At 44.8% G+C, this 12,235-nt stretch overlaps 1 protein-coding gene across 1 annotated transcript in view; it reads left to right on the forward strand.

Annotated features, from left to right (window-relative positions):
* Window positions 1–12,235, forward strand: part of NLGN3 (neuroligin 3) — a 474,172-nt gene that overhangs the window by 431,102 nt on the left and 30,835 nt on the right. The window contains exon 6 of the mRNA XM_069209374.1: window positions 10,898–11,687. Coding sequence (XP_069065475.1) covers window positions 10,898–11,687 — 790 coding nt within the window. The remainder of the gene's footprint in view (window positions 1–10,897; window positions 11,688–12,235) is intronic.

The raw sequence follows: 12,235 nt of genomic DNA on the forward strand, positions 1-12,235 counted from the left end.
ACTATAAAAATATTGATTATCTATAGCTCCCCTTGGGATAGCACCTTGGTGGCAGGTGCTGCGATTAGTGCACACATGGACTCATAAATACTTGCTTCTTGTTTCTTTACAGTTCATATATTTCAATAGGGGGTAGGCGCATTTTCATTCTAACCCGCCACCAATTCTATTAGTAGTATCTTCACAAGTGTACAATGAATAGGTACATGTGTACAGTGCAGAGGTGCAGGTGTGCAACATAGAGGTGTACAATGTAGAGGTTTAAAGTGTACAATGTACAGGTGTGAAATGTATAGATACAGGACAACTTACAGGTACCGTTGTACAACATACAGGTGTACAGTGTATAGGTTCAGGTGTAGAATGTACAGGTACAGTTGTACAACATACAGGTGTACAGTGTACAGGTGTACAACATAGCGGTGTACTGTGTAGAGGTTAAAAGTGTACAGATGTACGGTGCACTTGTACAATGTACAGGTAGAGGTGCACAAAGGTGTACAGGTGCCGGTGTATGGCGTACAGGTGTACTGTGTACCGGTACAGGTGTACAATGCACAAGTATAGGTGTACAACATAGAAGAGTACAGTGTACCACACAGTTGTATAGTTCACAGGTGTATAGTGTACAGGTTCAGGTCTGGAATGTAGAGGTACAGGTGTACAATGTACAGGTGTACAGTTTATAGATACAGTGTAAAACATATAGATGCAGGTGTACAGTGTACAGGTGTGCAATGTACCAGTAACGTACACGTGGAGGTGTACAACGTACAGATGTAGAATGTACAGGTAAAGGTGTACAACATACAGGTACAGTTGTACATCATACAGGTGTACAGTGTACAGGTACCGGTGTAGAATGTATAGGTGCAGGTGTAGAATGTACAGGTACAGGTGTACAGTTTACAGTGTACAGCTACAGGTGTACAACATAGAGGTGTGCAATGTAGAGGTTTAAAGTGTACAGATGTGCAGATGTGTAGTGTACTTGTACAGGTGTACCATGTACAGGTAGAGGTGGACAACGGAGTACAGGTGCAGGTGTATGACGTGCAGGTGTACTGTGTACCGGTACCGGTGTACAATGTACAGGTGTACAGTGTACAGGTACAGGTGTACAGTGTGTAGGTGTACGGTGTATAGATACAGGTGTACAATGTATGGGTGCGTGTGTATAACGTACAGATGTACAATGTACAGTTAAAGGTGTACAACGTACAGTTGTACAATGTACAGGTGCAGGTGTACAACATACAAGAGTACAGTTACAGGTGTACAAAGTACAGTTGTACAGTGTACAGGTGTACAATGTACAGGTGCAGGTGTACAACATACAAGAGTACAGTGTACAGTTACAGGTGTACAACGTACAGTTGTACAGTGTTCAGGTGTACAATGTACAGATGTACAACGTACAGGTACAAGTGTACACTGAATAGGTACATATGTACAGTGTACAGGTATAGGTGTACAGTGTACAGCTTCAGGTGTACAACATAGAGGTGTACAGTGTAGAGGTGCAAAGTGAATAGGTGTACAGTGTAGAGGTGCACAGTGAATAGGTACAGGTGTATAATGTACAGGTGCACAGTGTACAGGTACAGTAGTATAACATACAGCTGTACAATGTACTGGTACAGCTGTACAATGTACAGGTAGAGGTGCACAAAAGTGTGCAGGTGCAGGTGTATGATGTACAGGTGTACAGTATAGAGGTTTAAAGTGTATAGGTGTACAGTGTAGAGGCGCACAATGAATAGTTACAGGTGTATAATGTACAGGTGTACTGGTACAGGTGTACAATGTACAGGTAGAGGTGCACAGTGGTGTACAAGTGCAGGTGTATGACCTACATGTGCACAGTGTAGAGGTTTAAAGTGTATAGGTGTACAGCGTAGAGGCGCACAATGAATAGGTACAGGTGTATAATGTACAGGTGTACAATGTACAGGTAGAGGTGCACAGTGGTGTACAAGTGCAGGTGTATGACCTACATATGTACAGTGTAGAGGTTTAAAGTGTATAGGTGTACAGTGTAGAGGCGCACAATGAATAGGTACAGGTGTATAATGTACAGGTGTACAATGTACAGGTAGAGGTGCACAGTGGTGTACAAGTGCAGGTGTATGACCTACATATGTACAGTGTAGAGGTTTAAAGTGTATAGGTGTACAGTGTAGAGGCGCACAATGAATAGGTACAGGTGTATATTGTACAGGTACAGGTGTACAACGTATAGGTAGAGGTGCACAAAAGCGTACAGGTGCAGGTGTATGACGTACAGCTGTACTGTGTACTGGGCCCTGTTTTCTTCAGCATCTGTTTTTACACAAAGTACCTGGTTTGCGTAAAAAAATAAAGCCACACAGGTGCTGGTGGAGGGTTCAGTGCCTGTGCAGCACACCGCTATCGCTGGTGGAGGGTTCAACGCCTCTGCAGCAAACCACTGGTGTGGGTGGAGGGTTAAGCACCTGTGCAGCACACCGCTGGTGGATGGTTCAGTGCCTGGGCAGCAAACCACTGGGGCTAGTGGATGGCTCAGTGCCTCTTGAACAAACCACTGGCACTGATGAAGGGTTCAGTGGCTGTGCAGCAAGCCACTGGCACGGGTGGAGGGTTCAGCACCTGTGCAGCAAACCACTGGGGCTAATGGATAGTTTATCGCTTGTGTAGCACACCGCTATCGCAGGTGGAGGGTTCAGCCCCTGTGCAGCAAGCCACTGGCACTGTTGGAGGTTATATCGCCTATGCAGCAAACCACTGATACTAGTGTAGGATTTCGCACCTGTGCAGCAAGCCACCGGAGGTAGTGGAGGGTTCAGTGCCTGTGCAGCACACCGCTTGCACTGATGGAGGGTTCAGCGCCTGTGAGGCACACCGCTATCACTGGTGGAGGGTTCAGCACCTGTGCAGCACACCACCGGTGCTGGTGGAGGGTTCAGTGCCTGTGGAGCAAACCACTGGCACGGTGGAGGGTTCAGCGCCTGTGCAGCACACCACTATCGCTGGTGGAGGGTTCATCGCCTGTGCAGCAAACCACTGGCGCTGGTAGAGGGCTCAGCGCCTCAACAGCACACCACTATCACTGGTGGAGAGTTCAGCGCCTGTGCAGCAAGCCACTGGTGCGGGTGGAGGTTTCAGCGACTGTGCAGCAAACCACTGGCGTGGGTGGAGGTTTCAGCGCCTGTACAGCATACCGCTATCGCAAGTGGAGGGTATAGCGCCTGTGCAGCACACCCCTATCGCATGTGGAGGGTTCAGAGCCTGTGCAGCAAGCCACTGGCGCGGGTGAAGGGTTCAGCCCCTGTGCAGCAAACCACTGGCTTGGTGGAGGGTTCAGCGTCTGTGCAGCACAGCGCTATTGCTGGTGGAGGGTTCAGCACCTGTGCAGCAAACCACTGGGGCGATGGAGGGTTCAGCACTTGTGCAGCAAGCCCCAGGTGCTGGTGGAGGGTACAGCACCTGTGCAGCACACCGCCAGCGCTGGGGGAGGGTTCAACGCATGTGCAGCAAACCACTGGTGCTGGTGAGAGGGTTCAGTGCCTGTGCAGCACACCGCCGGCGCTGGTGGAGGGTTCAGCGCATGTGCAGCAAGCCACTGGAGCAGGTGGAGGGTTCAATGCCTGTGCAGCACACTGCCGGCGCTGGTGGAGGGTTCAGTGCCTGTACAGCAAGCCACTGGCACGGGTGTAGGGTTCAGCACCTGTGCAGCACACCGCCAGCACTGATGGAGGGTTCAACGCATGTGCATCAAGCCACTGGTGGAGGTGGGAGGATTCAGCTCCTGTGCTGCACACCGCCGGCGCTGGTGGAGGGTTCAGCGCCTGTGCAGCAAATAACTGGTGCTGGTGGAGGGTTCAGCGCCCGTGCAGCCGTCTTGCTAGTTCTGTCAAGAAATTCACTTGCACTGTAGTATTCTATTGGTGTCTACTGGGTACATACTGTGGTAAATCAGTATCAAAACAAAAGGGCGATACATTTTGTGATTACATATCTATATTTCTAACATTATATATGAACATACAAAAGAAACTAGATAAAAATGGCAAGTTAGTGCAACTAATTATTAAAATGGCTAAATTAAATATTAACGTTGAAACAAAAATATGTCTCTTCTTTACATAAAAAATAATTTTAAAAAGACCAAAAAGGCGGAGGGAAAATACAAGATATGGGTATATAAGTTTAAGGGTTCACCCCAACATAGCTGGGGAAAATAAATATATTGAAATTGTGTTCATAAGGTATTTAAACCCTTATGTAAACATCATTGTCAAGTGTTTTGAGGGAACTCTTGGGTCTCTGCACCAGCACTGGTATGCATGATACATGTATCCATGATACATGCTATTGGCATGTTACCTGCATGACTCGTGTGCTATGCTATCGCTTGAGGACACTGCTCCAGGGTTAACGTGCAGTGTGACCTCTTGGTGCATGCCCTCCACCAACATATTCATGACTGTTGTCCACAAACTACCAACCTCGCACATCACATTGACTTTATGTTTGTATTTGTCCTTACATACATACCTACAAATGTACATACATGCATTCTGTATGATCCTTTGAGGCTACTGCACCGGATTGGCGTGTCTGCTGTATGATCCACGTGTGCGGTGATATTCCGTGAGGGTACTGCAACGGATTGGCGTGTCTGCTGTATGATCTACCTTTGCAGTGATATTCCTTGGGGGTACTGCTCCGGATTGGCGTGTCTGCTGTATGATCCACGTGTGCAGTGATATTCCTTGAGGTTACTGTTCCAGATTGGCGTGACTCCTGTATGATCCACGTGTGCAGTGATATTCCTTGAGGGTACTGCACTGGATTGGTGTTTCTGCTGTATGATCCATGTGTGCAGTGAGATTTATTGAGAGTACTGCACTGGATTGGCATGTCTACTGTGTGATCCACATGTGCAGTGATATTCCTTGAGGGTACTGCACCGGGTTGGTGTGTCTCCCGTCTGATCCACGTGTGCAGTGATATTCCTTCAGGGTACTGCTCCAGATTGACGTGTCTGCTGTATGATCCACGTGTGCAGTGATATTCTCTGAGGGTACTGCTCCGGATTGGCGTGTCTGCTGTATGATCCATGTGTGCAGTGATATTCTCTGAGGGTACTGCTCCGGATTGGCGTGTCTGCTGTATGATCCACGTTTGCAGTGATATTCCTTGAGGGTACTGCACCTGATTGGCATGTCTGCTGTATGATCCACGTGTGCAGTGATATTCTGTGAGGGTACTGCTCCGGATTGGCGTGTCTGCTGTATGATCCACGTGTGCAGTGATATTCCTTGAGGGTACTGCACCTGATTGGCGTGTCTGCTGTATGATCCACCTGTGCAGTGATATTCCTTGAGGGTACTGCTCCGGATTGTCATGTCTGCTGTATGATCCACGTGTGCAGTGATATTCCTTGAGGGTACTGCACCTGATTGGTGTGTCTGCTGTATGATCCACGTGTGCAGTGATATTCCTTAAAGGTACTGCACCAGATTGACGTGGCTGCTGTATGATGCACCTGTGCAGTGATATTCCTTGAGGGTACTGCTCCGGATTGGCATGTATGCTGTATGATCCACGTGTGCAGTGATATTCCTTGAGAGTACTGCTCCGGATTGGCGTGTCTGCTGTATGGTCCATGTGAACGGTGTGATCCCCTGAGGGCACTGATCCAGATATATTCCTATAGGATGTGATCTCTGAAGGGCACTGTACAGTATGCGCTGTGTGATCTCTTGAATTAATGCCATGCACCCGCATAGTCATGTTTGCCTGTCTGACCCATGTACCTTGAGGGCACCGCACCAGACCGACATGTATGTGCATATGTATATGGTATTTCAATAGCGTGAACCTAGCCAAAAGGCAGCAGAACTCTGCATATTATCTAAGACCAGTATAACATCAACACGTAACAGGAGAGGTAGCTGGGATATGGATGGTTAATGTATTTTGTTGGAGTTTTCTTTAAAGAGGTGAGTCTCGACTCTTTTCTAAATTGGAGCAGCCTTGGACACGGGGATGTTGTTCCAGATCATTGGTGCATCGATGGAAATGGCCTGCTTCGTTGTTGTTTTTTTCTAATACACTTCATAGTCTTCAGTCTGGTGGTGTTTTGGCTGCAGATGTGTCGAGAACCTCCAGAGATGGCAAGCTTGTCTGCAATATAAATGATGGTGTTTGTTCCGATGTCTTCATAAATGATGCAGCTGGTTTTGAGGATGGTGCGCGAAGGCAAGGGGAGCCAATGGGGTTTCAGCAGGATGGGAGGGTGATGGGGTCGTATTTCTTCAGGTCTTCAGGATGAGACATAATGGAGCGTGCGGGACACCCCTGAGGGTCTGGAGCCTGGGAACCCGCGGAGTAGGACATCACCTCCATCCAGGCATGTCTGCTCTATGATCCGTGTGTTCAGTATGATGCCATGAGTGCACTGAACCAGTTTGCATGTGTGCTGTGTGATGCCTTTAGTGTAAGTGATGTTGGAACAGCCAGTTTGCTATTCACAACCATTAAGGATGTACCCAGTGGGACAACCAGTAACATTTGTGTAACTTTGAAAGAGTTGTCTGTCTAGTAGGGCCACCCGTCTGCTTCATACTCAGCTATAACAGAAACTGATATCCCACCCGCCAAAATCTAAATCCCATTCTCTTCAGAGGGATTCTCTTCAGAGGGATTTAGATTTTGGCGGACGGGATAGTCATCACCATTGTGATGGAGTAAGCCGTCTGTCGAGTTCTAAATCAGGACCTCAGTATCCAGGGATGAAATATTTGTGGTCCACGGTATATTGGATAGAATGTTACAGCCATGATTAGCAGTTCTTAGAAAAGACTTAGGTTTTGTAATTTTGACAAAGGTCATTTTTGAGTGTTTTTTCATCAATCTGTTTCATTTTTCCTTGGTCAATAAACAGCGAATCCTATCTGCCTCATCTTCCCATCCAGATTCCTTCATGCAGGGCCCTCAAAAACAAGTTTCATACTATGTAATGGTGCAGTAAACATAATGCTGTAGTTAAGAGTTCTCCAACAGGTGATGAGGGCCGCCCTCTCTAGGAAGATGCCCTGTCTGATCTCTGTGTCCACTACGACTCTTGGTTCCTCAGCTAAACGCCGGTGTCACACCAGGGCCATGCCAAGCTTCTGTCTGTTGGGGTGTGACACTTCTTTCAAGAGTGGATTTTGAACATCTTTTCACTAAATTTCCCAGATGTCCTCTAGTTAAGGACCTCAAACACAAGATCCTTGGTGCCCAAAGTATGCTCTGCTGCCTGGGTTCAGCTGCTGTTTAAGAGGCATCTCATCCTGTACTCCTAAGATGGGAAAGAGTTTGTTCATTAAGGGCGAAGATAACTTGTCTTCCTAAAAGTATTCTCAATGCTTTTTCCTATATTTTCGTGCATCCTACAAGAAAATTCTTAACACAAAGACACTTCTGACTTAACTTAGTGCCAGGGTACAGAATAGCTCAATCATTCAGCACCATATTCATACTTTTGTCCGGGGAAGTTTCATGAAGGATTTATATTGACATTTACTGTACTGCAAAAGCTGTCAGTCACTGACTAACTCACTCACTCATTTGGTCAATAAGCCAGTCAGCCAACTACTCAGTCAGTCTTTTATCCGCTCGCTCACTTGCATGTTCAGTGAGTAACTCATTCCATCGCTCATTGGCATTAACCTAGTTACGCATTCAGACAGTGACTCACTCACTAATTTGTCCTGTTTTGGATTCCCAGTGGCCTAATCTGCTGTTTTCCATGATATCTCTAAGGGGGTTATTCCAACTTTGGAGGAGGTGGTAATCCGTCCCAAATGTGACGGATTTACCACCAGCCGTATTACGAGTTCCATAGGATATAATGGACTCGTAATACGGCTGGTGGTATATCCGTCACTTAACCGTCACTTTTGGGACGGATTACCACTTCCTCCAAAGTTGGAATAACCCCCTAAATCTTTTAATGATGGGGTTGAGTACACATTCTTGTTTGAATTCATGTCATGCAGGAGGCTGTTTTCTTTTAACTCCCTCATTTCTAGTTTTATAGTATATTGGTGTCCCGGATTTCCTGGTCTAAAGTATACTGTCTTGCCTGATTTTTAGATCTACGGTATACTGTCTCTTCTGATTTTCAAGTCTACAGTATATTGGTTCATGCTTTTCAGATCTACAGTACTTTGCCTCCCATGCATTCCAGGTCTGCAGTCCATTGTCTTCCTAATTTCTAGGTCTACAGTATTTTGTTGCTCCTGAATTCCAGATGTACATTACATTGTCTTCTGTGATGCCCAGGTCTGGGGTATATTGCTGTCCCCTGTCTCGAGCTCCACAGTACATTTCCTTCTTAGCTTCCAGGTATACATTATGTTGTGTTTGTTGATTTCTAGATCAGCAATATATTGTCTTCCATGATTTCCAGGTCTACAATATATTATCCTCCTGATTTCTATGATTTCAAGGTATACAGTATATTGTTGTTCCTGGTTTCTAGATATACATTACATTGTCTTCCAGGATTTCCAGGTCTGGGGTATATTGCTGTCCCTGGTTTCCAGGTATACATTTTATTGATTTCTTTGATTTCGAGCTCTACAGTACATTTCCCTCTTGGCTTCCAGGTATACATTATATTGTGTTTGTTGATTTCTAGATCAGCAATATAATGTCTTCCATGATTTCCAGGTCTACAATATATTATCCTCCTGATTTCTATGATTTCAAGGTATACAGTATATTGTTGTTCCTGGTTTCCAGATGTCCATAGTTTTCCATGATTTCCAGGTCTATAGTATAGTTCCTTCTTGTCTTCCATTATATTGTGTTGTTGATTTCCAGACCTGCAGTATATTGTCTTCCATGATTTCCAGGTCCACGGTATATTGTACTCCTGATTTCTGTGATTTCTAGGTCTACAATATATTGTTGTTTGTGATTTCCAGCTCTACATATTCCTTCATGATTGCCAGGTCTATAGTATAGTTCCTTCCTGGTTTCCAGTTGTACATTTTATTGTTTTCTGTGATGTCCAGGTCTGCAGTACATTGCCTTCCTCGCTTCCAGGTGTGCATCATATTGCCTTTGTTGATTTCTAAATCTGCAATATATTGCCTTTCATGATTTCTAGGTCTTCAGTATATCTTCTTCCTGATTTCTCGGTCTACAGTTTATTGTTGTTCCTGATTTCCAGACGTACATAGTGTTCCATGATTTGCAGGTCTATAGTATATTTATTTCCCGGTTTCAAGGTGTACGTTATATGTCTTCATTGATTTCTAGGTCTACAGTACTGTGGTTCATAATTTTGAGGAGCAAATGATAATATCCTTACTGGTTTCCAGCTGTGCAGGATATTGCCTTCTTGATTTTCAGGTGTACATGTTATTGGCTTCCTCACTTCCAGTCCTGTTGTATATTGTCTTCCCGTATTTCCCGTTGTACAGTATGTTGCCCTCCAGATGTTCAGGTCAACATTACTGTCTTCTTTTATTTATAGGAAACAGCCATTACTACGCAGCTGTTTCCCCGACTATCCTTTACCACGCATGCATTACCACACATGTGTCATTACAACGAATAGCCTTTACCGTGCATACCATTACAACGATTGTAATGGTATGCATGGTAAGGGCTATGCATTGTAATGATGGTGAAGGCTATCAGCGTTGTTGGAGGAAACGGAAAAATCATTATATTATCTTCCTTGACTTAAATGTCTGCCATCTAATTCCCTCCCTGATTTCCAGGTTTGCATATTGTATTCCATGATTTCCAGTTCTACATTATATTGTGTTCTTTGACTTCCAGGTGTACATTATAATGTTTTCTTTGATATGCAGGTCAACAGTATGTTGCCTTCCTAATTTCTAGATGTCCATTATGTTTCTAGTTTCACAGTATATTTCCCTTCCTCATTCTCAGTTATACAGTGTAATGTGGTTTATGATTTCCAGGCATATATCACATCTTCACTGATTTCCATGTCTGTAGTATGTTGCCCCCTTGATTTCTAGGTGTACATTGCATTGTCTTCCTTGATGTACAGGTCTACGGTACGTCGTCTTCCTGATTTCCTGGTTTACAATTTATTGACTTCCTTGGCTTACATATTTGCTGTATATTTTCTTCCATGATTTCCAGGTTTACAGTATATTGTATTCCTTGATTTCCATGTCTAAAGTATACGGCCTTCCTGATTTCTAGCTCTGCAGTATATTACCTTACCTGATATCCAGGTCAATAATATATTCACTGTATTGTCTTCCCTGATTTCCAGGTCTTTACTACATCATCTTCCCTGATTTCTATTTAGTTTATTGTAATCCCTGGTACCCTGGACTATGGTATATCATCTTCCCCAATTTCCGTTTCTATAATTTATTGTCTTCCCTGATATCCAGGTCTACAGAATATTGTTTCATCTGGTATAAAGTTTACTAGTTTGTGATCTTGCCAGATATCAAGTTCCAAATTAAACTATGATCCCCAAAATCAGTTCTCATTTTAGTGTATTTTTTCCAGCTATGACTCTTGTTGTATTTAATTCTCTGACGTCATGTTACACGGTCATGTCATGTCTTGTCTGTGGCAATGTCTTGGATCGACCCTGATTTATCTGAATTTGGGATATGTTGTCTAATGTCCTCTCTGATTAATGCACCATATTGTACATTCTGGTTTCCAGAAGTGTTGTACCCGGTTTCATGGTGTATATACAATGGTTTTCTCTCTTTTAGCACTATTCTTGTTATGACATTATCTTAATGTTAGGTTTCTTTAAGAGTAAGATATTGACTTGTCTTTGCTATCTCTGCAGTTTCTAAAACATTGTTGTACTTATGGACTAAAGTATTTTTTTTTATCACCCACAATATAGGTCTTTTCCAGAGAGCCATTATCCAGAGCGGCTCCGCCCTCTCCAGCTGGGCTGTGAACTACCAGCCGGTGAAGTACACACGCATGCTGGCCGAGAAGGTGGGATGTAATGTGCTGGACACAGTGGACATGGTGGACTGCCTGCGGCAGAAGAGTGCCAAGGAGCTTGTGGAGCAGGACATCCAGCCAGCCCGCTACCATGTGGCGTTCGGCCCTGTGATCGATGGGGACGTCATTCCTGATGACCCGGAAATTCTCATGGAGCAAGGGGAGTTTTTGAACTACGACATCATGCTGGGGGTGAATCAGGGCGAAGGGCTTAAATTTGTGGAGAGCGTTGTCGATGCCGAGGATGGCGTCTCTGGCAGTGACTTTGACTACTCAGTCTCAAACTTTGTGGACAATCTCTATGGTTACCCGGAGGGCAAGGACACGCTGAGGGAGACCATCAAGTTTATGTACACTGACTGGGCGGACCGGGACAACCCTGAAACCCGCCGCAAAACACTTGTGGCTCTTTTTACGGACCACCAGTGGGTGGAGCCATCGGTAGTGACAGCAGACCTGCACGCACGCTATGGCTCGCCCACCTACTTTTACACGTTTTACCACCACTGCCAGAGTCTCATGAAGCCAGCATGGTCCGACGCGGCCCACGGAGATGAGGTGCCTTATGTCTTTGGGATCCCCATGATTGGACCCACTGACCTGTTCCCCTGCAACTTTTCCAGAAATGACGTGATGCTGAGCGCCGTGGTGATGACGTATTGGACCAACTTTGCCAAAACCGGGTAAGAAGGGGAGAGACATCTGGCTCCGATCCACAAAGAGAAACTTATCCTTTTGTGTAAGTTTGCTCTTTTTCGCTATTCACAAACAAACAATTTAATCGTAAGTATACAGCTGCATTTTAATTTTGAATATATGAGTGTGGAGACTCCTCAGTTGGGGCAGGGAACTCCGTGCATGAAAAGACAGGCCTGTCCTATCTTTTTTTATGCAGTTCTCCGCCCTAATTGCAAAGTCTCCACACTCGTAAACTTACTATTAAAATGCAGTTTTGTGAATACTGAAAAAGCGTAAACTTACACAAATGTGGGTGGGAAGAGATTCCTAAGGTAGTTGGTGCTCAGAAGGCAAAGTGCATGAAATTAATCAAGTATTGGCAAAGGCAGTAGATCTGACCTTGGCATGTTGGTGCCATTGTAATTTGTTATTTTTTATTGTCAATTTTAATAACAACAAAAAAATATGCGGTCACCTAAACATGGCCCCCTTAAAGTTGCATTAAAAATGCTACATTTAAATAGCATTCATTGATGTGGCTCTTTAACTAGGG

Source organism: Pleurodeles waltl, chromosome 2_1, assembly GCF_031143425.1.
Source record: "Pleurodeles waltl isolate 20211129_DDA chromosome 2_1, aPleWal1.hap1.20221129, whole genome shotgun sequence".
Classification (NCBI taxonomy): domain Eukaryota; kingdom Metazoa; phylum Chordata; class Amphibia; order Caudata; family Salamandridae; genus Pleurodeles; species Pleurodeles waltl.